This window comes from Diplotaxodon limnothrissa, linkage group LG6 (assembly GCF_057381915.1).
Source record: "Diplotaxodon limnothrissa isolate DT_005_m linkage group LG6, D_limnothrissa_male_GT1.1, whole genome shotgun sequence".
Classification (NCBI taxonomy): domain Eukaryota; kingdom Metazoa; phylum Chordata; class Actinopteri; order Cichliformes; family Cichlidae; genus Diplotaxodon; species Diplotaxodon limnothrissa.
Window position 1 is genome coordinate 27,432,106 of NC_140601.1, and position 27,777 is coordinate 27,459,882.

Genomic DNA, 27,777 nt, shown 5'->3' on the forward strand with positions numbered 1-27,777 from the left:
ACACGGCCAGCCTTCGCACAGACTAGCAATGGTAACCATGACAATTTAGCTTCATCATCACCCACACTCTCTCCATCCTTCTCTGTATCTCTAGCTCTGTTTTTACTGTTTTTATTTTTATAGGCCGGCTTTCTCAGGTCTTTGTGGAGGAGAAAGTAGGCTACCAGAAGCATCTCTCTTTTTCACTGTTTTTCTTTGATATAAATAAAAAAAAAAGTCCTTTCTTGCCTTCTCTCAATCCTCTAAGATTTTAACTATGACCCCAATATTCTTCCTTTCCCATTTTCTCTATTGTTTCTTTTGCATTTTCATCTCTCTCGTTCTTTGAGTCTCCCCCTCCCTGTCCTCTTCCTGCTTTGTCTCTGTTTTTTCTATTTATTTCTCTTTCCATATACTCATAATCTTCTCCCCATATAAGTTTCCTTCCATCTGTGTCCTCTTAAGAAGAAACTGAGGGATCCTGGCTCAGTGTGGGAAGAGACCTTGCAGCTAATCTACCAGAGTGCGAGTATATTGGGGGATTAGGGTTCTCATCTGCGGGTTAGACCATGTCTTACAGGCTATCACAATGGGAGCAGATAGCTGGTCAGGCGTATCAGCATGGGCCCTTCTGTCTTCATTTTTCAGACCTCAACCAAGTATGACTGGCAGTGACAGGATAAAGCTGTGATTATCCCTTATTATCCCTGCCCTTTTTTCCACTGCTCCACCTCATACACATGATGACGCAATGATCTCGCCAATGATCTCGAGACACTGTGATTTGATGGTCACTGGTCAAACAGCTTACAACTTTTTTTTTTTACCAGTGCAAACCCCTTTAGATTATGAAAAGTAGCTTATAATTCTAATAATTCATCAGTGACAGTCAGATAACTGATGCACAGGAAGTAGAATGGATTATCTATAAATTGGAAGACTTCTCTATCATTTCAATCCACACGTATAAGTGTCCTTGAGACCCTACTGCAGTTTAAAGGTTTTAAGGATCAGGACACAATACAAAACATCAGGTCCATTGCATGTCTTAAAATTAGGTAAATACATCCTCAGGTGAACAACATCACATCACATATTAAATTGTTATTATCTGTTAAACAAAAAAACTAAACCAAACGCAGAAACAGTGTTTGCCCAACTGATACAGGATTTTAAAGACATATAAAATTTGATTTATGGGCAGATATTTTTTTCCCAGACAAATAAAACATAAACTGATTTCCCCAATATTTGTGTAGTTATGTGTAGTTTTATGAGTGCCTACTAAGATAAACAGTAATGCCATTTAATTATGTTTGCAGATTTGAAAAATGAAGGTATGTGTTAATACAATAGTAAAGGAGGAAAGACATCTGAGACAGGGCCATTTCAAAATAATTGTATACCTATCATTTAGAGTGAAAAAGATTATTTGCAAGTGGAAAAAGTTCACCCCCAATGTCTGACCATGCAATGCTCAAAGAAACTGCAAAGATATAAACAAAAACAAAACAAGAGCTGCTTCTCAGACGAGCCTCAGTTAGTTAGATGTTAAAATTCTTGACAACTGGAGAAAAATGTGAAAAAAAAAAATCTGTTGTTTGGAAGTGCTGGCAGGAGACGCTGTTCTCTCGAAAAAGAACATGGCAGCAGCTGCAGAGCTGCATCTGAGAAAACCACAAGACTTCAGAAACAATGTCCTTTGGACAGACGAGACCAAAGTGGAGATGCTTGGCCATAATGCACCGCACCATGTTTGGCAAAAGTCCAATTACACAATATCAGCACAAACACCTCACACCAACTGTTAACTACAGTGATGGAGGGAGGATGATCTGAGATTGTTTCACAGCCACAGGACCTGAGAACTTTGCAGTCGACGGGTCAACCATGATGTCAAAGGGTTCTAAAGTAAAATGTGGGTCCGCTGTCCGACAGCTAAAGCTTGGCCAAAACTGTGTCATGGAACAGGATGATCCCGAGCACAGCAGTAAATCTACATCAAGGTTTTGCAATGGCCGACTTAAACCTCAATGAAATGCTATGTTGGGGCTTTGAGAGCGCTGTGCATAAATAAATGTCCCTGAAAGTGATTACTTTAGTTTAGGTTGTACTGCTAAAGCTGCTTCTGCAAGCTACAGGCTCTGTAGTTTTTTCCTCATTGCTTCTGCATTTTTTGTTAAATAAATAATGACATCGTGATTTGTTGCTGTTCATCTGAGGCTGTACTTACCCAATTTTAAGATCTGGTGAGAACCAGGTGAATTTTTTATGTGCTGATATGTAGAAGGTTGTGTTTCCTTTTTCACAATTGTTAATGCCAGTCTAATTATAGTCACCTTTTGACAGTTTAATACCTTCTCTAATGCTGATCTATGACAAGGAGAAAGTACTAGGCTAATATTTTGTGATTTTACTTACTTCTTGTCCTTCTGGTAGTTCCAGACCATGCCATTTCCTCACCCTCAAGCAGCTGTCCTGAGTTTTTCCCAATGTTCCCCAGCCCCCTCATCTACTCATGCCAACAGTACACATTTGCCCATCATTTCCCTAATCAGTGTACAGTCACTTTCACTCTGTTCCCTGCAAGAATGTCTTCTGTGATTTTGCCTTCACATTCTCTGCTTATCTCTGTGGAGTAATTTTAACCAGAAAAATATTTATACTGGACTGCGTGCAGGAAAGTTTGTTTCACTTTAACCTGGTTCTAGCATTGATAAGCACACAGACACTGCTATGTGTGCTTTGTGTGACTATTAAGTCACACCAGAAACACTGCTGCCTCTCAGGGCCCCCAGAAATATTTAAGGTCCCGCTCACAAATGAAGCTACTAAGGCATACATTACACTGATCAAAGCATTTTGTTAACCTCTGGGGCTGAAAAATGAAGCCAAGACAGAAATGCCAAAAACTACATTATTTGAATGGCCACTTGAGGCTGACTCTAAACGCAATCCCCATAGATTCCCACGTTAAAATAAATAAACAGGTTTATAGCCTGTTTTAGGAAAAAATGGTTTGGTGGAACCTTAATTTAAATGCATCTGTTTAAACTAAGGCTTAAAGTTATGGATTATCTGGGTCTGACTGCTTTGACTGACAGGTGGATGCTGACACAGGCCCCTGATAGTTGTCAGCTAGGCTTCACCTCCAGTAATTCAAGTCTGGGCCTCTCTGCAGTGTTTGTAGTGTTGGTTCATTTTGGAGCATGTTTATTACACTCATCTGACACACTCTTCCAGTCTGCGGATGGAAAGCACTAACCAAGTTTGCTGAAAACTTCACATGCACTCTGTCAGCAAAACGTGGTGACTTCTAGCTCTGAAAAATCAACAACCACAGGCTTCAAAAGTTAACAAACAAAATATAGGTGACATCATAGTGTCCACATCTATGTGTTATATACAGTTTAAAGCTCTCATGCACTGCAATTCAGCAAACCATGGCAACAGACACAGAAGGTAGCACTGAAACACACAGGATTAATCAAACATAATCAAGTAAACTAGAGAGTGCAAACAATAAGCACTGAAAATACAGTGACGGCAGCATTACAAGCACCTTTTCACAGCAACTACAACATCCATGGTTTTGGAACGAAAATACTGGAAGAGTTTCAGTGTCACACTCAAATCTGTCCTCTCACCCAGTGGCTCTGCTCAGTCTTCTTCTGTCTTTCATATGTGACTCCATTATTCATGAGGGATTGTGCCCAGGCTTAGCAGTATGCAAACTTCTGGTCAATTTGTATATGATTATTTTGTTATGTTAGGCTTATGTGTGCACGAGTGTCCAAAAAATACAGAAGGTAACTGCAATCAATCCGAAATGTCTGTACAAAAGTATGAGTTCAGAGCCGTCGTGATCCACGAAAGACGCTCGTTTCAGCTTTCCTTTACAGTTTATGAGTATGTAGTTGTATGTTTCTGTGCATTGTTGTGCATGTGTGCGAGCAGATTCCTTTTGGGCTGCTTGTCAAAGATGACAAGTCTGATTAGAATAACAATAGGAGGTAAATATAGAATAGAGAAAGGCAATAAATGGGAACAGGAAAAGCCCGGATTTTCTGAACATCATAATTTTCGAAACATTAGCATAACAAAGGCTCTGTCAAGGAGTATGATGGGGACCATTTTCATACATGAGAACTCCACTGTTGCTGGGCTCACCCACACCCTTCCACCAATTTAATCTGCAAGTCTACACCTGAGCTGGGAGTAAAGAGGGAAACCAATTTCCCTATCCACAAGTGTTTACGATGGAGAAACAGAGGACTAGTTGTTGCCGGCTGCAGTTACAGCTGACATTTCCATCTCTTTTCTGACATCTAATTGAGCAGATTGGCTGTTGTGAAGTAGCCGCATGTTACCACAGGAGGAAGTGTAACTGCTCCTGAAGGTTTTTCATGTTCGAAGTAGAATAAAGGGCCATGCTCCAACTGATGTTCAGCCAGTATTTTAATCTTCTTTTCACCAGCAAACACCGTGAAAAACTATGGTGAAATGATCAATGAAAAACACGGATATTACATCAGCAGAACAAAAATTACAACTCAAATAAAACATACACACAAAGTAAATGCACCAACATACCGTGTGCGCCTTTCTACTGAACATTCATGAGCAATTGTAGTCCATATCTTCTATATTTCCACCCTTTACACATGCCAGCATTCTCTTTCTAGTTCGAGCCTTCAGTCTCTGGTGACACGTGCGCTTAATTGAGCATCACCCCAAAGCATGTGCACTACAAAGCGCCACACTCAGGCCCACCAGTAGGTGGCGACAACACAACATGAATCCAGATTAAACACCAAATTTTGAACATTGCAATCACATAATAATTACATTTCAATGCGACGGCTACACTGCCACCAAAATTACAAAGGATTTCTATTTACATGTGTTAAACAAAATTAAATCCTGTAATTTTTAATAAATTGACAATCAAACATCAACTTATGTTACAAAAATGTTATGTTTGTGTTCTTAACCCTTGTACTACTTCACTGTAGTTTAGACCCTTTAACTAGTACCACTAGTTTCTGAACTGGTCTCTCAAGAAAAGAGACTTGTTTCAAACGTTCACCTTTCTTTCCCAGATCCTTTTGCCCTATTTGGATCTTAACCTTCCGCACTAAACCATCATCATCTTCATTGGCTTCAACCACCCTTGCCAATTTCCACTCATTTCTTGGAATATTGTCCTCTTTTAAAATCACTACATCTCCAACCTGTACATTTTGTTTAGGAGTATGCCATCGTTGTCTTAAACTAATGCTGGTTAGGTATTCCTTGCGCCACCTGCTCCAGAACAACTCTGTTAAATATTGCACCCTCCGCCACCTCTTCCTGGCGTACAAATCTTCTCTTACAAATCTACCAGGAGGCGGAAGTGGCACAGACTCTTTCATTGTGAGCAAATGATTAGACGTCAAAGGCTCAGCACTGTTGGTGTCGTTGATTGTATCAGTAGTGAGTGGACGATGGTTCAAAATTGACATGGCCTCGTAGAAGAAAGTTCTCAATGAGGTGTCATCTAACCTCCCTGTGGCTTGGGCTAGGACAGAACTCATGACATTCCTAACAGTGCGGATCTGTCGTTCCCAAATGCCTCCTCTGTGACTAGCTTCAGGAACATTCATTTGAAAGTCACACTGGTTTTTAGCTAGATAAGTAGAAATCATCTCCTTGTCTAATTCCAACAGACCCTTCTTGAACTCGTTCTTAGCTCCGACAAAATTTGTCCCTTGGTCAGATTGAATCTGTCTGACTGTGCCTCTGATTGCTATGAAGCATCTTAAAGCGTTTATAAATGCGTCAGTGGAGAGATCCTCCAACATCTCAATGTGTGCGGCTCTCGAGCTCAAACACGTAAACAATAGGCCATACCTCTTCCATTCCTTTCGACCTTGTTTCGTATAGAAGAGGCCAAAAACATCAACTCCAGTGTAGGTGAATGGGGGCAAAGGATCCACTCTGTCAAATGGCAAGTCAGCCATGCGTTGTTCTTCAGCTGGCCCACACACTTTTCTACAATTGACACACCCTTCAATGTATTTGGCCACTACCTTACTGCCACCTATGATCCAATAGCCACTTTCCCTGAGTTTGTTCAGAGTTTGGCCTCGGCCTTGGTGTTGCGTTTTGTTGTGACAGTGGTCAAGAACGAGTTGTGTGACAATGCCTTCCTTTGGAAGGATTACTGGATGCTTCAATGCAAATGATGCTGAGGATTTTCTCAACCTTCCTCCAACCCTAAGCAAGTTGTCTACCAAAATAGGATCAAGTTGATACATTTTATGAGTTTTTGGTAGTCCAGCTGAGTTTTGACTGAACCATTTGAGCTCTTCTTTAAAGGCTTCCCTCTGTGCTGCCTGGAGGAGTACAAAAGCAGCCATTTGTCTTTCTTTTACACTAATGGGTCCTGAGTTATCTCTCCTTGCAAGTCTTTTAATTCTTGCCACAACGTTAAGAGCTGTATCCCAATTGGAAAATCTTGAGAACCTCTCAAGAAAGCTGTTTTCTTCAAGGGCATTTGTCTTCAGGACCTTTACTTCTGGGTCCCCAACAAGAAGATCAGGGGAATGTTGGTTTGTGACAATTTCCCTTTCCCATAGGAATTTAGGTCCAGTGAGCCAATTCGAGCTTAGCAGATCTGCCACCTTGAGGCCCCTAGACGCGTGATCAGCTGGATTTTGATCAGATTCAATGTAAAACCATTGCTTCGGATCAGTAGAGTCTCTTATTTTCTGAACTCGATTTGCCACAAAGACATGAAAGCCACGAGCATCATTTTTTATGTATCCAAGCGTCACTTTAGAATCGTTCCAGAAAAACTCCTCGTCAATTTTCCGCTTGAGCTCTGACCTGAGGAAGTTACTTACAGCTGCAGAAACTGCAGCTGCAGTGAGCTCAAGGCGTGGGATAGTGATTATTCTTGTGGGTGCCACTCTGGCTTTACCCATGACCAGTGCGCAATGCACGTTCTTATCAGCAACAATCCTGATGTATGAACATTGTCCATAGCCACTTCTGCTGGCATCCGAAAAATGATGCAGCTCAATTTTTTTGACCTTGCCGAAGTTCTCAGGAACAAGGCATCTTGGTATTTCAATCCTTTTTAGATTCTCCAAGTCACCGAACCATGCTTTCCATTTGGTCTCTAGTACCGGGGGAATAGGATCATCCCATCCCACTCCGCGTTTGCACATTTCCTGGCCTTTCTTTGAGGGCTACACTGAATGAGAACACGTCAGCGTCTATGTTCCACTTTACTCCCAGCACACTTTGCATTTGAATTACAGAGTAGTTCAGGTTTACATCTTTGGTCTTGCTGGCTCGTTCTGTTTCTGGGATAATGCTCATGACCTCCTTGTTGTTGCATGCAAATTTGTGCAAGCGCAGTTTCCCTTTTGCACAGACCTCTTGTGCTTCACAGACCAGCTGCTTGGCTTCCCTTACTGAATCAATGCTGATTAGCCCGTCATCCACATAAAAGTTTTTGTGAATGAATCTGGCTGCCAGTGGGTAGTCCTTTTTTTGTTCCCTGGCGAGATACTTCATGCCATAGTTAGCACATCCCGGTGATGATGCCGCTCCAAAAATGTGGACTCGCATGCGATACTCCTTAGGCTCAGTATCTGTATTCCCGTCCTTCCACCACAGAAACCTTAAGAGGTCTCGATCCTCTGGGCTGACATGGAAGCGATGAAACATTTTTTCCACATCACACATAATTGCTATTTGATGCTCTCGAAATCTGCACAAAACCCCTGCCTGAGCATTAATCAAGTCTGGGCCTGTGAGTAGGTGGTCATTTAAAGAGATGCCTTCGTGTTTAGCAGAGCAGTCGAAAACAACTCGAATTTTCTCTGGCTTCCTGGGATGATACACGCCATGGTGCGGAATGTACCATGTGTTACTACCTGATGTGCCATCTGCTTCCTCTGCATCACCATCTTTAAAGACACTATTCATGAACTTGATGTAGTCTTCCTTGTACTTTGGGTTCTTATCCATTTTTCCTTTTAAACGTTTCAAGAAAAACATTGCAAGCTGCTTGTTATTTGGAAGCTGTGGGCGTTCTCTAAAAGGCAGAGGCATTTCTAAATGGCCTTCCTCATTGTAGTGAATGCTCTCATTCAGCATCTCTAGAAACTGAATGTCCTCTTGAGATACACTCCCTTCTTTATGGTTTGTGTCCAGAAAGTCATTTTCAAGTGCTTTAATCACAGAAGCAGGTGTGACAGATGGCAGCACCTTTACTGTGACACGATGACAGATCCCTGCTGCTTCCATCGAACTTTTCCATGGCTTAATGGCTCCCACGATACTCCACCCTAAGTCTGTTTTTATTGCATAGGGATCATAATCATTTCCTGGTATGACTTCCCTTGGCTTTAGCGCTCTTGCACAGTCGTAACCGATGAGAAGAGCTATAGGACAGTCCAAGAGATCTGGCATTTCATTTGCAATGCTAAGTAGATGGGGCCACTTTTTTGCTGTCTCTCGAGTTGGAATAGTGTGTTTCTCCAATGGAATGTACTCTTGAGTGTAAGTTGGTGGCAAGTCAATGAACTTTTCTGAGTTGTACCCTCTTACCCTCAGTCCATCCACTCTTTGACTAGGTACAATCGAACACCTGTCAGTCATTGTTGTCAGCTTTAGCTTCACTGGTTCCCTGCTTGCCTGTATCTTTTCACAAATATCTTGGTCAATAAATGTGTTGCTGCTTTGGGTGTCTAGCAGAGTATAAACCAATGTCTCTTGATTCTTCACTGATGAAGAAAGCCACACTGGAACAATCATTGAAGTGCAATCATTGTTGCCCACTCTCACACTGCACGATACGGTGGCTGCATTCTCCTCTTCTGATGGTGGTTCAGGTTCATCTCCCAGTGGAGGATCTTCATGGAGAGGAGAAGGGTGGCTTCGTCTGCAGACATTACATGTTGCTCTCTGTCGACAGTTTTTGGAAATGTGGCCGACTCGCAGACAAGCAAAGCACATATTGTTGTCCCTAATAAACTGTTTCTTTTCTTCAAGCGGCATTGCTGTAAACTTTGCACATTTATAGATAAAATGATTTTGCTTGCAGCAGATACATTCAAGTTGCCGTTTGTTCTGAGTTGAGGAAGGGTTGGGTTTTGATTTTCTGTTGCTCTTAACTGTAGTTGTGTTCTTCACATCTTTAGAGCCATTTGCTGATGTCACCAGGACACTGGCCTTCAGACGTTTTTGTTCTTTCTCAGGTTTTTCAAATGTGTTTTTTAAGGCAAACAGAGAAGAAACTGGATTACATGCTATACGCGCCTCTTCAGCCACAAAGTCTGCAAATTCTGCAAACCCTGGATATGCCTTTTCTTCATCCAGTAATTTTGTGACATAACGATTCCAGCAGGTTGTGGCCCAGTCAGGAAGTTTCAGCAATATTTTTTGATTTTCTTCACAATCATCTAAAACCTTGAGGCCTTGGATGTGAGGCATAGCATTCTTAAAAGAAATGAGGAAATCACTAAACTCTCTCAATTTAAGTGACTCCTCTGGACCAATCTTTGGCCAACTGCTTAGTTTTCCCCTAAAGTCTCTTTGAACTACAAATGGGTATCCATAGCGTTTGTTCAGAGCACCCCAAGCTTGTTTGTAAGCTTCCTCGTCACTTCGATAAAATGTCCCTTCTAAAACACAGAGAGCTTCTCCACCAATGGACTTCTTCAAGTAGAACAGCTTATGGGCTGAATCTGTGCAGCTAGTCTCGATAAGCGCCTTAAAGCAAGTGCTCCACTCAACAAATTTAAGTGGGTCTCCTGTAAATGTAAACGGCTCTGGCACTGGGAGTCTAGACATTACTAAGGACTCTTTTAATGCCTGCACCAGAGACGGCTCACTTTCTTTTGGCACCACTTGAGTATCATAGTGAGGGGCGTGAACACTTTGTGAGGTCAGGATGAATTTACCTTCAGAGTGAGGAGGTGCAGTGCTCTGAGGAACTTGGGTGCATGGGGGACTGCTAAGTGGTTTAGGAAGCTGACTGAAAGACAAAGTACTCCTTACTTCACAATTTCTTATTTCAGCATTCATTTTTGATTCCTCTTCAGCATATACATTGTATTCTGCCGGAATGACCTCAAGATCTCTTTGATTTTCCAACATTTTCAGTTGCTCTTGTTGAGCTAATATCTCCTTTCTCCGGGCAGATATTTCCATTTCTCTGTTTATTTCAGCTTGCTTCGATGCCAGTCGTGCTGCTGCCTCTGCTTTCCTTGCAGATACATGACTTCCTTGCTGACTATGGCTGTGCTGGCTATTTCTTCCAGCTCTAGACACAGTTGAGCCATAAATTGATTCTGCACCTTCTCTTTGGAGTAACTGAAGTAGTGATTCTTTTACAGCTCCTGCATCAAACTCTTTGTCAGCATCTGCGTAACGTAGGGCTGCTCAATTAATCGAATTTTAATCACGATTACGATCTGGGTTTTCAACGATCATTAAAAATGACTGAGCCGATTATTAGCCCCTCCCTCATGCTTTACTCTCGCGCTGCTCCGTGTGGCAAATTGAGTGCACCGCTCTGCATTTCGAACACGCGTCACAACAATTAAGAGGACCCGAGGGAAGCTCGGAAAGCTAAGCAGAAGTTATTTGGAGAGAAGAGTGACTGCCGTTGGTTGAAAAGAGGTAAAAAAAAAAAACTTCAGTGGTGTGGAAACATTATGGGTTCGCGGAGTCAGACGTGGATCAAGTAGACATAGTATGTAAACTTTGCTAAACACTAAACATAGATGTTTAAATTTTTCATTTATTTCTTATATTGCAAACATTTGCACTGTTATCAGTATTTGCACACTATTTTATATTATTTTTTAAAGTCATTATTCAACACATTGTTATTGTTAACCCTTTAACCCCTACCATAGAACCAAGTCCGCCAGAGCTTATATCATATTTTTACATGCTGTGGAGCCATTTTTGGGAGCATTTCAAGTTGCTATACATCAATACAACCATTATAGCCCAGATTTTAATAATATGTATTCATTAAGTGCATAGTAATTACATAAATTGCAAAAAAGTGCAATAAACTACAAAAAAATTGAAAATCGTTTTTGATTTTTTGACATATATTTGTAGTTAGAGAAATTTAAGAGTCTTATCCCTCAAAACTGTAAATACAAAAAAGTTGCACAAAATAGTTTCCCACCACAGGAAAATTATTTTGAGTGTCTTCATAGTTTTATTTTTGAAATACATCAATTTTTATACACTGCAGGAAAAACGAAAATAAATATTATACTGCAAATTTGCAAAAAAGCAGCATATGCATCAAAATAAACTATTTCCAGCAGTGCAATATGAGTCCTAAGCATCCCAGAAACGACACAGAAAGTCATAAAGTCAAAGATAACTTTTAAAAAGAGCAGTATAGGCCCTGAGGCCCTGATCGCAAAAAAGACTACATTTCCGCGAAAATGACGTCACTTCCGGTTTCGGGCAGGTAATGGCGGAAATGCAAAAGTTCGCGCTGACGTCTATTCCAACGTAGGAAGTGTTTTGAACAGCTGATCAGATCGGTAAAGCGTGTTTCTGGAATATTATGTTTTTGTTCCTGCAAGCGCTTTTTATGCAGTTTTTGCAAAGCTTTATGTGGAAGGAAACCGTGACCTAGGACAAGCTGATGGCATCAGATGTAAGTACAACTCCTCCGGTTTCATATGCAAAAAAATTTTTTGCGCTAGCTTACGTGGTTGCAGTGCTACTGGGATTTAAAAATAGTTACGCATAACAGAGCGTTCCCGCTCCGATCGGCTCTAAAGGGTTAAAGCCGGTCAGAGCAGCAAGCTCCATTTTGTGTAACTATTTTTAAATCCCGCTAAGCTAGCGCAATAAATTTTTTTCCATATGAAACCAGAGGAGTTGTACTTACATCTTATGCCATCAGCTTGTCCTAGGTCACGGTTTCCTTCCACATAAAGCTTTGCAAAAATTGCATAAAAAGCGCTTGCAGGAACAAAAACATAATATTCCAGAAACACGCTTTGCCGATCCGATCAGCTGTTCGTAACACTACCCACATTGAAAAAGACGTCAACGCGAACTATCGCATGTCCGCCATTTCCTGCCCGAAACCGGAAGTGACGTCATTTTCGCGGAAAATGTAGTTTTTTACTTGTAGGCCTTAAAAGCCTATACTGGTGTTTTTATAAGTCATGTTTGACTTTTCTGAATAGTTTCTGGGATGCTTAGAACTCGAATTGCACTGCTGGAAATAGTTTAAGATAAGATAAGATAAGATAACCTTTATTAGTCCCACACGTGGGAAATTTGTTTTGTCACAGCAGGAAGTGGACAGTGCAAAAGTTATGAGGCAAAAATTAGAATACAATAAGAATAAATACAGTACACAACTGTACAGAATAGAATAAAATAAAATACTATATACAGTAGAATAAAATAAAATAAATATACCATAAGATAAAAATAGAATACAAATACAAATACTATATACAACTGAGTAAAAATACAACGATGACAGAAAGGATTATTGCACTTAGTATTATTGCATATGTATGGATGTGTGTGCTTGATCAGTTAAAGTCTTTGTTGTGGAGTCTGACAGCAGTGGGGAGGAAAGACCTGCGAAATCTCTCCGTCCCACACCGTGGGTGCCGCAGTCTCCCACTGAAGGAGCTGCTCAGTGCTGTCACAGTCTGCTGCATGGGGTGGGAGATGTTGTCCATCAGGGATGACAGCTTAGCCGCCGTTCTCCTGTCACTCACCACCTCCACTGGGTCCAGAGGGCATCCTAGAACAGAGCTGGCCCTTCGGATCACCCTGTTCAGTCTCTTCCTGTCCCCAGCAGAGATGCTGCCGCCCCAGCAGACCACGCCATAAAAGATAGCAGAAGCCACAACAGAGTCATAGAATTTCTTCAGGAGTGGGCCCTCCACTCCAAACGACCTGAGTCTCCGCAGCAGGTACAGCCTGCTCTGCCCTTTCCTGTAGAGGGCGTCTGAGTTATGAGTCCAGTCCAGTCTATTGTTCAGATGAACACCAAGGTACCTGTAGCTGTCCACAGCCTCAATGTCCATACCTTGGATGTTCAGTGGTTGCAGTGGAGAATGCTTGTGCCTTATTTTGATGCACCTGCTGTTTTCTTTGCAAATTTGCATCATAGGATTGTTTTTTTTTGTTTTTCCTGCAGTATATAAAAATTGCTGTATCTCCAAAATAAAACTATGAAGACACTCAAAATAAATTTCCTGTTGTTGTAAACTATTTTTTGCAACTTTTTTGTATTTAAAGATTTGAGGGATAAGCCTCTTAAATTTCTCCAAGTAGAAATATATGTAAAAAACAAAACAAAAACGATTTTCAATTTTTTTCTAGTTTATTGCACTTTTTTGCAATTAATGTAGTTACTATGGACTTAATACATACATATTATTAAAATATGGGCCATAACAGTTGTATTGATGTATAGCAACTTGAAATGCTCCCACAAATGGCACTACAGCATGTAAAATAAATAATATAAGCTCTGGCCGACTTGGTTCTATGGTAGGTCTTAAAGGGTTAAATAAATATCATCAAATAATCGTGATCTCAATTTCAGTGAAAATAATCGTGATTATCATTTTTGCCATAATCGAGCAGCCCTAGCGTAACGCCTTTTCAGAAGTATCATCATCTCAGCAGAAACTGAAGTACAGCTATCCATCTTTCTTCTCATATCTTGAGATGGTGTAGTCAGTGCACGTAAAGCCACATAATCTTGCTGTAGGTCTAACTCACATTTTTCTACTGACTTGATCATTTCAGCTAATTCTGCTTTAGAACATTCTTCTTTAAGTTTGGACCTAGTGAGCTGAATTTCTGCCTTAAAGTTTAAATATGTTGACATAAACTTTCTTTCTTTGCTTGTTATCTCTGTCTGTTTAAAATCACGCATTTTTTCTGTTAGTTGCCTTTGACGGTCTGTCCGCCTCACCTCTGCGTCAGGTTTAGATGATGGCTGAGGCAGCCCTATTTTGTGTATTTCAAGGTCTCAATGAATTTCTCCTATGCGTGCTTCAACTTCTTCTCTTTCTGCATCTTCAAGTTCAGTTTCTAATTTCTTTTCTAACTGTGCCTTTTCATCTTCTAAGGCTAGAAGTATTTGCTCAAGGATATGAGTTTCTTGTGTACTCTGCTCCATTACAATGTTTTGAACCAACAACTTAGAACAATAAAAGGAAACTTACCCAGAGTACACTACCTTAAATATCAAACAGCACAGTAATAAACTTTCAATAAATGAACAAATGTACAATATCTACACCATACAATTTTCTTTTTGGCTTTTTCTTAGATCTCTTTATGCCGTTCAAACGTTTCGCTGATGTAAGAACTCACAGTCTACTCTTCCATGTGGGCTGCCGTCTTGGAAGAACGGCGTGCAGGGCTCTGGCTGCTCGCTCCATAACAGGCCACGTTTTTCACTGTAACTGCTCCTGAAGGTTTTTCATGTTCGAAGTAGAATAAAGGGCCATGCTCCAACTGATGTTCAGCCAGTATTTTAATCTTCTTTTCACCAGCAAACACCGTGAAAAACTATGGTGAAATGATCAATGAAAAACACGGATATTACATCAGCAGAACAAAAATTACAACTCAAATAAAACATACACACAAAGTAAATGCACCAACATACCGTGTGCGCCTTTCTACTGAACATTCATGAGCAATTGTAGTCCATATCTTCTATATTTCCACCCTTTACACAGGCCAGCATTCTCTTTCTGGCTCGAGCCTTCAGTCTCTGGTGACACGTGCGCTTAATTGAGCATCACCCCAAAGCATGCGCACTACAAAGCGCCACACTCAGGCCCACCAGTAGGTGGCGACAACACAACATGAATCCAGATTAAACACCAAATTTTGAACATTGCAATCACATAATAATTACATTTCAATGCGACGGCTACAGGAAGAGTTTGGTTTGTGGTTACAGAGAGCAAACGTCTTCTAAAGAGTTCACAGGTTAGAGCACATTTAATGACTTTGAGCCCAAAAAGATCAGCAGGGAAGGAGTTCAGCTTTTGTGTTCGACACCTTTGACAGAAATAACTCTAAAAAGATAGTTTCCTGAGGGAGAAGCTAGCTTATTAGAGGTGTGAGAACATTACATTTGACAAAATCATGTTCTCTGAAATGATAAGCAGCAGGGTTTTTTGTTTTTATAGCCACCTTGTCATTGAGAATACTAACCAGTAGTCACGATGTCATCTGTCAAATGTCCTAATCTGATACGTCCCAGCACACAGACTGGAAATATAAGCACTGGCGATTTGTTGTTTTCTGTACAATCCAGGTTTAATTTTGTGAACAATTTCCTGTTTTTATTGCAAACAGTGGCAAAAACAAAAGAGTTGACACTAAAAGACTTGAAAGGCATTTAATTTTTATGCCATTTCTTCATTTTATGGTGTTAAGCTCCACTGATGGAGCTCTTTTAATATCTCAAAATAACTCATTGTGACAAAAAGATAATTATCAAACAGCAAAAGAAAGGAAATTGACAATTAAAAAATAAAGCACTGTATCCTGTCTCTCCAGCTTCATCACGCTGATCTGCAAACACCCAGACATCTGACAAGCAGGACCATCTCCTTCCCCCGAATGCTGCATTTATTCAAAGCTACTTTGCTTTCGCCAGTCCTCTTCCACTCCCACTATTGTTCCCCTTCATCACTTCAGACCCTGTGATGGCAAAAACAGCACCATACAGATTTTCATGCATCAAGAGCTCTCCCTTGATAAACTCTGGCATGACTGGATAATGTGGTCTGTATCCCTGGTTTGCCCCAATCCCCATCTTTCTGTCACATGGAATTGCATAATGCATGAAGGTTTTTTCCCAAGCTTTAACAGACAGCAGAAAACAAACTTGGAATAGAGCCTCTTGTTTCTTCTTTCCTTCTTTTTTGGCTGCCCTAACATTTCTTTTTCATTTTCTTTTCTTTCATTTCGCCATTTCTCTGCCTCGATGTTGTAGTTTGTATTTGCTGCGTTTTGAACTCGTTCTGTCTCTGCGTCTCTCCTCTCAAAGAGCGCCCTCGCTGTGCCTTCTCACACAGTTTGAGAGGCTTATATTTAGCAGCATTAGAACGGAGCTCTCAAGGGCAAAGGTATTTAGCATTATGCCTCTGACCCACATAAAAAAGGTGGAGAAATAAACCTCTGCATTCAAAACTTCATTCATTTGCCGCACCCTTGTGTGTGAGTGTGAGTGTGCGTGTGTGTGTGTCCACGTGCTGTGAAAGCTCACACCAAGCCTGCAATTACCACTGGGTGGATTGCAGTGTGATATCAACATGTGCACATAAGGTCTCCATTCACTCAAATACACTCAAATACACACACACACATGCACGTAATTAGCAAATGGTTCAAATAGCACTTCACCTTGCTCTTTCAGCTTTGAGTGATGATTAAAATGAGTGCTGAAATGTCACCTGTAATGCATTTGCTACATGTATTGCACACGCGGGATGCTACATGCTCTGCACTGAATACTGTGTCTGTAAAAACAGAATTATCTGCAGTTGTGGAAAGTCATAGAGATCGCCTGAGGCTACTCTGACTAGTACTTAGATCCGAGCACTACTGCGTGCGCACACACACACACACGCCGTTTTCTATCTTCACACACAAAAATGATTTTCAGTGGCCGCGGAGGAGATGTGTGCCGTCATCCTCCCACACACTTACCTTCACTGATGCACTGAAACCTACAGCATTTTTGCCAAGTACCACACAAGTGCCTTTATTTCACTCACCCTCTCACTTCCTCTCTGTGTGTCCCTTTAGCATTGTGCAGCATTCACGTACTGCACACACTCACACACAATCTGGTGTGTGTGCTATTCAGTTCTTACAGGTTGTTTGAGATTAACAAGATTTGCACTGCTTTTCAGCACAGTCAGCTTCAGAACAGACTTTTGGGTCAGAGAGATGGAGTGGACTCTGTTTTAACCAGTGCAAATCAAATTTTCACCAAGGCTAATGTGTGCTACTAGCTATTGCTTACCATTTTTTCTAACAAAAATATGTGAAGGACTTGATGGAAAAACAAATGGAAAATAAATAATTATATTATGAAAAAAAAAACCCTCATGGAGCTTTTGATTGTAGTCCAGTGCCTTAGTCATTCAATCACCCTTGCTTGGGTGCGATTGCAGAAAACCATAATGGAAGCCAAAATTTATTCCAGGGTGAAAAAACAAGCTTAAATAAACAGATAAAAAGAAAAAGCAAGGCTTAATTTTAAAAAAAGTAAATGGATCCTGAAACTGAAATGCACCCAAAAAAACAAATTCATGGTCCCACACCAGTGCAGAGGTCTGACAGATGTGTTGAATAGACCTGCTTAATCTTAAAACAGCCGAAAACTTGAAATATTTTATTTGTCTTAATTCCTCGCAGCATAGTCTGAACAAAGCGCTGGAGACATTCCTCAGAGACTTTGGTTCATAATGACACAATAGCATCACACAGTTGCAGAGCTGAGGCCAGTGAACTCGCTGTCGTGTTCAAGAAATCAGTTTGAGATGATGTGAACTTTGTGACATGCTGTGTAATCCTGCTGGTTAACATGGCAGTTACTGTTGCCTTTCTATCAGCTCAAATTAATCTGGCCATTCACCTCTCATAGCAACATGGCATTTTCACTCATAGAACTTTTTTTCAGACCATTCCCCATAAACCTCAAGAAATATTTGTGTGGGAAAATCCCAGTAGATCATCAATTTCTGAAATATTCAGACCAACCAGTCTGGCACCAATAACCATCACCCGCTTGTAGTCGCCCTTTTCCCCCCAGTTCTGATGCTCTATTTGAACTTCAGCAGGTCGTCTCGACCATGTCCACACGTCTAAATGCATTGAGTTTCTACTATATGATTGGCTGATTAGGTAACAGTCAGTTGAAGAGGTGTACCTAATAAAGTACTGGGTGAGTGTATGTTGCTCCAGTAGATCAGTAGAAAAGTACAGAGCCATTTCCAGGAACGTGTACTGAAGGGTAGGAAACACATTCTGTAAAATGTTAATGGTGAGATGAATTATATAATGTTCAGCATATTGCCAGTAAGAGGAGATTTAAATGAAATTTGAATTCCTGAGTCATGCCTCTGACGCTGTCTGACCTCACATATCTGTGTAGATGAAGACAAATGTATTCCGCTGAGCAGGTCCTCACCTCACTTCAGCTGAGTTGTTTAGTTAAAGTGCATTATATTAAGCATGTAGCACTTAGAAATGTGATGTGCACATCATTTCAGAACTTTATATCACTTTGAATGGTGATGTCCTCGTCTGAACAGAATTTGGCTTTATATGTGATACAAAATACAATACAATATATATAAAACATCACTTTTTAATTTGTAAAAGACATGTAAGGTATGACTTTACTAATCGTATAGAAAATATCTTTTAATGCTCATTAACTTATTTAGCATAGCTCTGCAACCTCGCCTGAAATCCATTATTACATAATTGCCATCCTTACATATCAATGCATATGCTTTCCTGAAAACAAAGACATACCAAAGAGCTTTGCACTTTGCCATCACATTCTTGAGAGAGCCTTTTCACGCACGTTGATGCATCTCATGATGTTTTCTTTCTCTCTTTTCTTTCTCTTTCTTATCTCCTCATTATGCAGATAATTGAAGAAGTTATGCAACACAAGTGGCATAATTTTTGGATTAGAAAGTAGGATGAAAACTCTGAATCTAAGAAGACTAATGCATTTCTTTGTTACATTACAGACATATTTAATCTCATTACAGTAGTGCACTATTTTGTTTTGCTGCTTAAATGCTGTGTCAGCCAGAGGAGCACCTGCCCTGAGTGTCAGTGCAACACATGCCTATCTTACAGAGAACTAAACTAAACACATTCCTGCATGTGACAGATTCATTGAAAGGTTGTGCAAAGTTATGCAAAGACATTTCTAGGGGCACTCAAATTTCACTGTTTATCAAAGGGAGTATCTCTCGTCTCACAAAAACTGCAGTAAAATGTCTTCAGTGGCTCTGGAAGGGGGGTTGTGTAGTCAGAAAATTTAAATCTGGGGCTTTCACTTGGGTTATTCTAATAAATAAATGGACTCTAATGGAACAAAAAAAACTTCCTATATTCATTATAGAAAGTGTAGGTGTCAGCATTTCTGGAGATTCAGTCACACTAAGGGCTAGATGTCAGAACATCTCAGTCCTCATTTAATGGAGAGACTAAACGTAAATCTCCAGAGTTCTGTTATAAATATTTTAACTTGGGCAAGACAATGCAGCAAGTGTACGTGAAAAGAGAGAGCAGCACAATTTCTGGTGAATTTGAAAATAATCTTGAGCTATCAAAGATAGAATCCGCACACACGAGATATGGATACTTTGTTAAAACAAGTGTTTGCACGGTCACTTGAAAGAGCTAGAGTTGTGTTTGTAGCTAAAAGTCTGAGTGAAATTTGAGGGAAAAGTTTGCAAAATGTCTGCCTTTTTCATTGTTACTAAAGAAAGACTTGTGGGATGGAGCGTTATCTTCCAGAAAAAGAGAACACAGATGCTCTGACTTTTAAAAAAGCCGCTTCCCTTCTCCAGGCAAAATCACACCACTCTGCTCCCACTCTGTACCCCGACGCTTGGAGCCTGCAAGCATTAGAGCACACGCTAGGCTCCACCTGTGCATCTGTGATATGCATGTCAACTTTGGATGATTCCTAAACTGGTGGTAAAGTCTCACACAACCTAAATATCAGTTACACACAATAATGTGCAAGTGATACATAAGTAAAACAGGCCAACTAATGATATATGTAAGTTTATAAAGTATGTGTGGAGGATTTTTTTTTATGTGTGCACTGCCCTAATATGTGTTTCCGAGGCAGACATGTCCTACTGCCAATTAATTGTAGGGCATCAAAGAAGTAGTCCCTAAGAGACAGAAGTCATGGATGCACAGCTTTGATGAGGATGTGAATGTTTCATTATTAATGATATTCAAATCTACTGATGAGAAACTGTGCATGCTGTGATTAACTTGGGGTAATTACATGAATTATAGCCACTATAAACTGATTGAGTGCCAATGAAAATTGATAAATTCCTAAAGATAATTACTAAAAGAAAGCACTTTAACACTGATTGGTCTGATCTGCTGTATTATGACTGACAGTATTCAATTCTACTCAGCTACTGAAGATGCTTCTATATGCATATTGAAGTAACAGGTGAAAATAATGAAACTGTGCCTTGCAGACCTAAATAAGTCAGACCACTCAGAGGTGATGTTTTATTCTGTTTTAATGCAATGTGGAAATAAGGACAGACTTTCTGCACACTGTAGCTATCTCTGACTGCTCTGTGGAGGACAAATATAGTGCCCGTTGCCATGGTTATTACAGAGAACGCAACCACACAAACAGAGCTGCGAGTCCACGAGGATGCACACCTACGCATCGCTACCCTGTTTTAATCCATAAACACCACGTGTAGATGAGGAGGTACTGTCCATGTGCATGTGCGTGTTTATTTCACATGCTGTGGGTCAATGTTGTGTGCATGACTGTCACGTATATTCATGTAAGATATGTGTGCATGTGTGCAGGATGATCACATGTGGAAGTATCTTTTTTTTAATTTAAGTTGAAAACAGACTCACCGTCACAGTGGGTATGGCGGTGACGAGAGAGTAGACGAGGACAGGTGAAGCCTTGCTGTTTTCTTCTGGTCCTGGGTACGGCTTGGAGTAAGCTTTGTCAAAGCAGAAGAAGCCCTGGATGTGCACGGGGAACGTGTCTGTGTACTCAAAGTAGTACGCCAACAGAACGGTCCCTGCCATGATGACCAGCTGAAAATAAAACATATTGGTTCCAGCTTTAGGATTGGATCCACAGGAGAGTGTAGGAGTTGGGAAAGAGAAGACAGCCGTAAAGAAGAGAAGTGGAAAATACTGTTGCGGGTTTTTTTTTTTTTTTTTTAAAAGAAAAGGGGGAAAAAAGAAGAGATTTTTCCTCCACAGAGCAAAATGATGGATGCTTCCGTAATGTGTAAAATGAATCAAGTGTGCATGGAGAGATAGCGAGGGAGGAGGATGACAGGGAGGGAGGAAAGGAGGGAGAGTGAGGGAGGGAGGTAAAGATAGAGACGGAGGGAGGCAAATAAGGAGAAAGACAGATAGAGAGAAGAATGAGAGCAATGAGGGAGACAGAGTGTGAGAGAGAGAGATCCCTTCAGCTGTGTCAGTATGCTGAGTGGGAGGGTAAAGAAACAAATGGAGAGCGATCAAAGAAAAAAAAAGCTGTATGGAGGAACAGAAGAAGAGCTGAAGAAGGGCAGGAGAGAGAGTGGAGGGTGAGACACAGAGAGGTGAAAAAGAGCAGAATAGTGAGGAAGGAGCAGGCAACAGGGAAAGGAAGAACCCGGGCAAGAGCAGAGAGTATGAGAACAAGCAGAATCAGGGTACATGAGTCTGCATAACTTTGTGCTACTCTGACATTTATAAAATATCAGATTTATGCAAAGCAGGAGCTGTGAAGCATAAAATATGACCTTCATTGCTGTTAAAACATAAATAATAAATAAGCATTTCAAAGCAGATTGTATGTATGTGAGGGAGAAGACAGGAAGAGGCGATGATAAACATAGAACACATCAAAAAATGCGAGATATTCTCCCAAGATGAGACAGATGCACAAGTTCTAATTATTCATTTATACTCCAGTAAACAGCACACAGACGCTCTTTGCAGGAAAAAAAAAGTGACTGCAGTGCGAGCTCCTGTAAATTTGCAACTGAAAACTGGAGGTTTGTGCAATATTAGCTTGCCCTCGCAGATCGGCCCGAAACAAAAAAAACTGCAAATGAAAAAGGAAAATGTGAGTTTAAATATAGAGAGCTGCTGATTAGTTTCCTCTTAAGCTGCAGCCTAAATGCTTGCTAGATGGACTTGCATTGTATGCGAAGGACAAATTTATCAGCAGCAAAACATGAGGAGCCTCTGCTGGCAGGCTGAGCTGGTTTGCAGCTTCAGGGACAGTGAGACAAGGAGCAAATTGTAGCGGTTTTTGTGGCTGTCGCTAACAATTTCTTATTTTACTTGAAGAAAGTTTTACTATTTAGCATTTGCACATTAACAAAATATAAATGAACAAATTAATCATGTGATGAGATCCTTGGTTTTCAACCACAACAACAGAGTACTACATCATAAGTCAAAGCAGATCTTAAGAAAGGACCCCAGCTGAGAGTTAATAATTATTACAGCTTATTAATGATTTCCTAGGTTTGTTTGTTTTTGATTATGTGCTGGACTTCAGAGTTTTCCGGTTGGTTACATTTCAGTTATGCTGCCTCATCTATGTCTTGTTAAGTCTCTATGTGTGCTTGGTGTTTAGTTACTTCCTGTTTTTTTTGTCTGTTTGGTTTTGTGGGACGTTATCACTTTTTCTTCCCCTTGTGTTTTTTTTTTCTATTCAATTAACCCATGTCTTGTTTCCCCCCGCTGTGTCCTCTATCCCTGTTACCTTGTCTGTATTTGTTTTGGGGTAGGAGTAGTTTTAATGTTTTATTCTGTGTTTTTTAGTGGTTTAGTTTATACCATGTTTTTTGTATACATTTTGCATGCATGCTTTTATTCTGAAGTTTTTCTTTTACTTCCTACCCACACCTTAATCAAAAAAAATTATCTGCACCTGCTAGTGCTGCATAAAAGATGGGAGGTGAGGGCAGTCAGACAGAGGTGGCACAGAGCATATGCAGAGGTGGCACAAGCATGAAGATGGCAGAGCTTCACAAGAGCAACAGGATGGATTGGCCAGATGGATGCCAATGAGATTGGCCCTGGAATTGTCTGTGGAACTGGTGCTGGATGTAGTGGAGGAGTTGGAACTAGTAAGAAGGCCTTTCCCAGTGTGATACGACTGGTGAAGAGTGACTTCTGTGATGTTTGGTGCTAGAGCATGTGTTTCAAGACTTCTGCATGTCGTCTGTATAAAAGGGACATCTAGCTCGCCGTTAGTTTTTCCATTTTTTGAAATGCTCTACTCTTGTGTTATTGTAAATAAATGACGTTAACCGCTACGCTTGAGTTTTGTACTCCTTGGCTAACACTGCCCTCATATTTTTAGCTGCTCTCCACCTGATGGAAAAGGACCTCCCCTCATTACATATTTAAGCTTTCAGTTTTCCCATGTTCCTTGTTGTGTCGAACTGGTGAGTTTCACTGTGTTTCTTCATTACATCTCTGTTTGGATTACTGGACTTTTCTCTTTTCTCGCAGCATAAAACATGTTACAAAGCTCAGTTTTCTAGCTTACCATGAGATCTACTACCAGAGGTTTTAAATGCACGTAAGTGATCAAAGTTGGTGTGCTTAAAAGAAAAATGGCACGCCTTCTTTCATTCATCTATCAGGTGGTGTTAATGAACAAAATGGGGTCTGGGTACATTCTTACGCAATACCTCATGTTGCCGTAAAAGTAAACTGCTGAACTGCTGTCATATTAGTGATATCAATAGTGTAGGTTTAAAAGAAAATCAGGCAGGAAGCCCAAATCTCAAATATATTTATTGATTATGGAGATAGTCCATAATAAATGGGGTTTTATGGAGCTCCAGTAAATGTAGTCTTCCCTGAAGTTGAAATGCAGCCAAATTTGGTGCAATGGGATTACTAAGTGAACAGGCTCTCTGCCATTTCAAGAAAAGCAGTTTTATTAAAACTTATACTTCATGTAGTTCATATATATTTCATCTTCACGATCCTTGCAACTCAGAGAAAAGGAAAAACTCACATTAAGTGTGACTTTCACACAAGTGTAACATGTAGACAGGATGCTGTGGTGGACAGATGGGTTGACAAAATACTGGATTTTACACAAAGTCCTTTATTTTTACTTTCTGATTCACTTATTTAGTTTTACTTCACATAAACATAAACCCTAAAAGCTACTACTCACTGCATTTCAGTGAAGCATCATGAAATCCTCAACAAAGTTGGAAGTGCAACGTGCTTCACTGTGTATATAACCCCATGCATCGTGCCATAGACACTGATGGGCACCTTGCACATGTCTTTGAGAAGTTAGTCACTTGTAAATGTGCTGGCTGTAGCAACATCTTGGAGACCAGTTAATGAGTGCTGTGGATTCCCGCAGTCTCAGCTGACTGTTGAGCAAACTCGCTGTTGTGTAAAGACTTCAGGGAGTCACCTGGCAAGGCAAACATGCCATCTACAAAACTCTTGCTTTAACTTCCTGCATATAATGTAACTTCAACTACACACAGAGCAAAAGATGCTTAACATGTTGAGTGCTTTTAACCGAAAGCTTCTAAAATGCTATTTCAGTTTATGCGACAATGTCAAGCAGACTTGCATTTATTCATTTGAAATGAAGAGATGTGCTGAAGGAGCTTCATCTTCTTTTACAGCACCAAAAGAGAAAGGTTTCACAGTGGCAGATGGCTGGAAAAGTGACATAACACTGAGAAACGTCCTCCAACACGTTTATGCTCTTCAGAAAACAGAGAGCCCACACGGATTAATGCTATGGGAAGGGGAGGCTTGTTATGTCTTAGATACTATTCTGCTTTATTACACAGAAAGGAGCACTGAAGATGGGATGGAGAGGGTGACCTAATTTAAACATTCATTACACACCCAGCTCTGCTGTCTGATCTGCAAGTCTACACGTTTCTCTTCAGTGTTTTTGTAAACAGTTATTGAATTTCAATGAATGGATTCCCTTCATGAGCAACAAGATCAAATAATTGATCTGTTCCTGTTGGCAATATGCAGACGTAATCTACATAACTCTGTTTATGGGAGACGTTTCACTGAGGGTCCCAAATGAAGAGAGCATCATCACGTAGGCCATTCGAGCGAAATCTTTAAAAAACACACACAGCCTGTAGTTTAGATATAGACCAATAATATCAAGCAACTTATTCCTCCATGGTTTTTTCGTTTCCCTTTACATGAGCTTTGTGTGTGTGTGTGTTTGTGTTTCAGTATGTGGGTGTGTTTCCGTGAGTGTCTGTGGGCATGTGGGTGCATTCCCATGTCTGAGCAGGAACTCTGACACAGATACGCTGTGTTGAACATTTCTTTCCATCATCCATTTCTCTCTTCTGCCCGAGCAACAGAAGGCTTGAGGCAGGGAGGTGTAGATAGTGGGAGAAAGAGAGCGAGGGAGGTCTGCGAACAACCATCAAAGTTTAAAAAACGTTTGAAAACAACCGCAGAAAACCTCCCTGGGAGATTACGCGCCATTTTGGTATCTACTTTTGCTCTACGCAACCGTCAGTGTTTGTGTACTATATGTCCCATCAGACTTATACATCGTGTACTATAAGAATTAAGCATCATGTTTGCTTGTAGTCAGAACATTCAAATGGGGGGTAATTTTCACGAGAAAGTCAAAGTAGATCATTGCAAGCCTTACGGGATTTCAACACTTCAACGGCTCTGGACCTACCTATCCCCTTACTTTCCTGGCTTTGTGTGTGTGTGTGTGTGTGTGCGTGCGTGCGTGCGTGCGTGCGTGCGTGCGTGTGTGTGTATGTATGAAGGGGGTATATCAAGGTGTTCACAAGCCAGTCTCTCCAGTGTCCTTGGTCCTGAATATGACTGAAGCCTGAAGCATCTCACCTAGGGGGCATGATGTAAGGGGGGTTTGAAGCCCAAGTAATCCCAGCAGCTATACTGTCTAAGGCAACTTGCCCCTGGTAAGATTTCCCAAAACAAAATGTATTCTGATTGAGAGGCCAGACTAAGTGCAATTCAAAAGACTCCTGTGACAATGATACCTAATACCCACCCGGGGTATTAGGGAGGAGCTCACTCACGACCACCAGGTGTCCAAACCTTAGTCCATGGGGCCCTTTAAGGACTAAGCCAGAGCAACCTGCATAGGCCCATCCTCCTCTGGGCCATTCAGCAGCAAGAGCAGCCAAAGAGGTCGTGTGCTTTGTGGACTGGGTTGGGGTCAAAAGCTCTTGGTCTCTGCTAAACCACTCCCCAGTTTCTAAAACTGGCTAAAAGTTCTGCATTTGGACAGATTGAAATTCTTGAGTAATTAAAGTTCGTTAACTTGGTAAAAACAGGAAATATACATAGTATTCCTACTGATTACAAATTCAGAGGTGATATATAACATTTAATCCATCTTTATTACACACAAACAAGAAACCAAATCCCTGCATATTCCGCAGGCACTGCCAGTTTGCCGTAATATCTGTAAAGGTCAAAGCAACTTCAAGTTGATGGTTTCTAATTAGCATCGAGGAACATCCTGCACAAGTTACCTTGGAATATTAATTTGCATAAAATTATTTCTAAAGCATCATGAACAGCACTGATGAATTAAAGTTGGTAGTAAGGGTGGTAATGAAGGGCTATGGCAAGCCAAATGTCATTCTGTCACAAGTCATCTTCACACATGCTCTTTAACCAGGATACTGCCGTTGTAAATTCATTAACATCTTTGCTACAATAGTAACCAGTAGAAGTGCTTAAATTTTGATTTTTTACACAGTAAGTCTTCCTTGCAGCCACTGAAAATAAATGTCTTCTTTATTGCCCCAATACGTCGCGACTCTGGCACCCTTTAAATCCAGTCGGTCCACCTGTTTGTCCCACTTAAAGGAGTGCTCACCAGATGGTCCACACCTTCCCCTTTCAATTCTGTCCTCATTTTTGTTCAGGGTGTACACACATAAGACCTCCGCCTAATTCTCACATACAAAATAAAACAAAATGTTTTATTTCCTTTTTTTAAAATTTTTAAAGTAGCATACTTAAATTTTTTGTTAAAATGTATCTTGCACTAGATTTATATCTGCTACTTGTAAATGTTCAATGTTTCTCTTAGTAATTTATCAGCTCTTTGTTAAATTCTTTAGAGGCTATTTGGGAAACTCGCCTGGAAATAGAAATAAAGCATGGTGAAATTGTAATGAAACACAGACAGAACCAGGCTTAAGAGCTGCATTCACACAAAAGTCCTCCTAATCAAACAATAAAATATGTAATTTTTGCACGCCTTCAAGAACAACAACTATCATGTGGAGGATAAGACAAAAATTCAAATTAATTCACTTTCATTTTAAGAAATGTGACGGTAGAGTGCAGAATGGGTGAGCGACAACAACTCACTGCTGTAAACATGAAATGTCTCCAAAAAACTGCAAATACATGACAACACAAAGCCAGTAATGATAGACCTCAAAGTCCAAAGAGATGCTCAAATGTGTGCCAGCCCCAACCAAGCAGCCAGAGCCTGAATTTTCAACAGGTCACCGAAGCAGAGATGAACAGGCTCGCGGAATTGAAAATAGTACAGTAAATGTTGCCCTTCTCTTTAATATGAGCACTGTTGACACAGCATTTTGAAGTGCTCTTTGTGTTTGCTTTTATCAGGTCTGCTGGTGGCTCAGTAGAACAACACTAAAAGGATGACCTTGTGTATCCTCGTCTTATTTTCAGAGTATTTGTGCACAAGCATTTGTGCGGATATTTAGCAATACGTAAGGTTTAATGTTAATATTATGAATTGCTAAGCAAACCAACATCACTCAGGTGGTAAATAAGAGTGATGCATAAGTAGAATGATTTACTTTCTGAAGGGGATAAAGTAAAGTAATGTGTAAGCACCTGTAGCGCTTCCCTGAGGGAAGCGCTACAGGTGCATCAGCACAAAAACCCACAGACTCAAAAACAGTTTCTTCCCCAAAGCCATAACTGACCTGAACT

At 40.6% G+C, this 27,777-nt stretch overlaps 1 protein-coding gene across 1 annotated transcript in view; it reads right to left on the reverse strand.

The window, feature by feature from the left end:
* The window catches only part of LOC146630728 (phospholipid phosphatase-related protein type 5-like), a 63,452-nt gene that overhangs the window by 21,536 nt on the left and 14,139 nt on the right, over window positions 1-27,777 (reverse strand). The window contains exon 3 of the mRNA XM_085356062.1: window positions 20,686-20,874. Within this exon, the coding sequence (XP_085212188.1) occupies window positions 20,686-20,874 (189 nt within the window). The remainder of the gene's footprint in view (window positions 1-20,685; window positions 20,875-27,777) is intronic.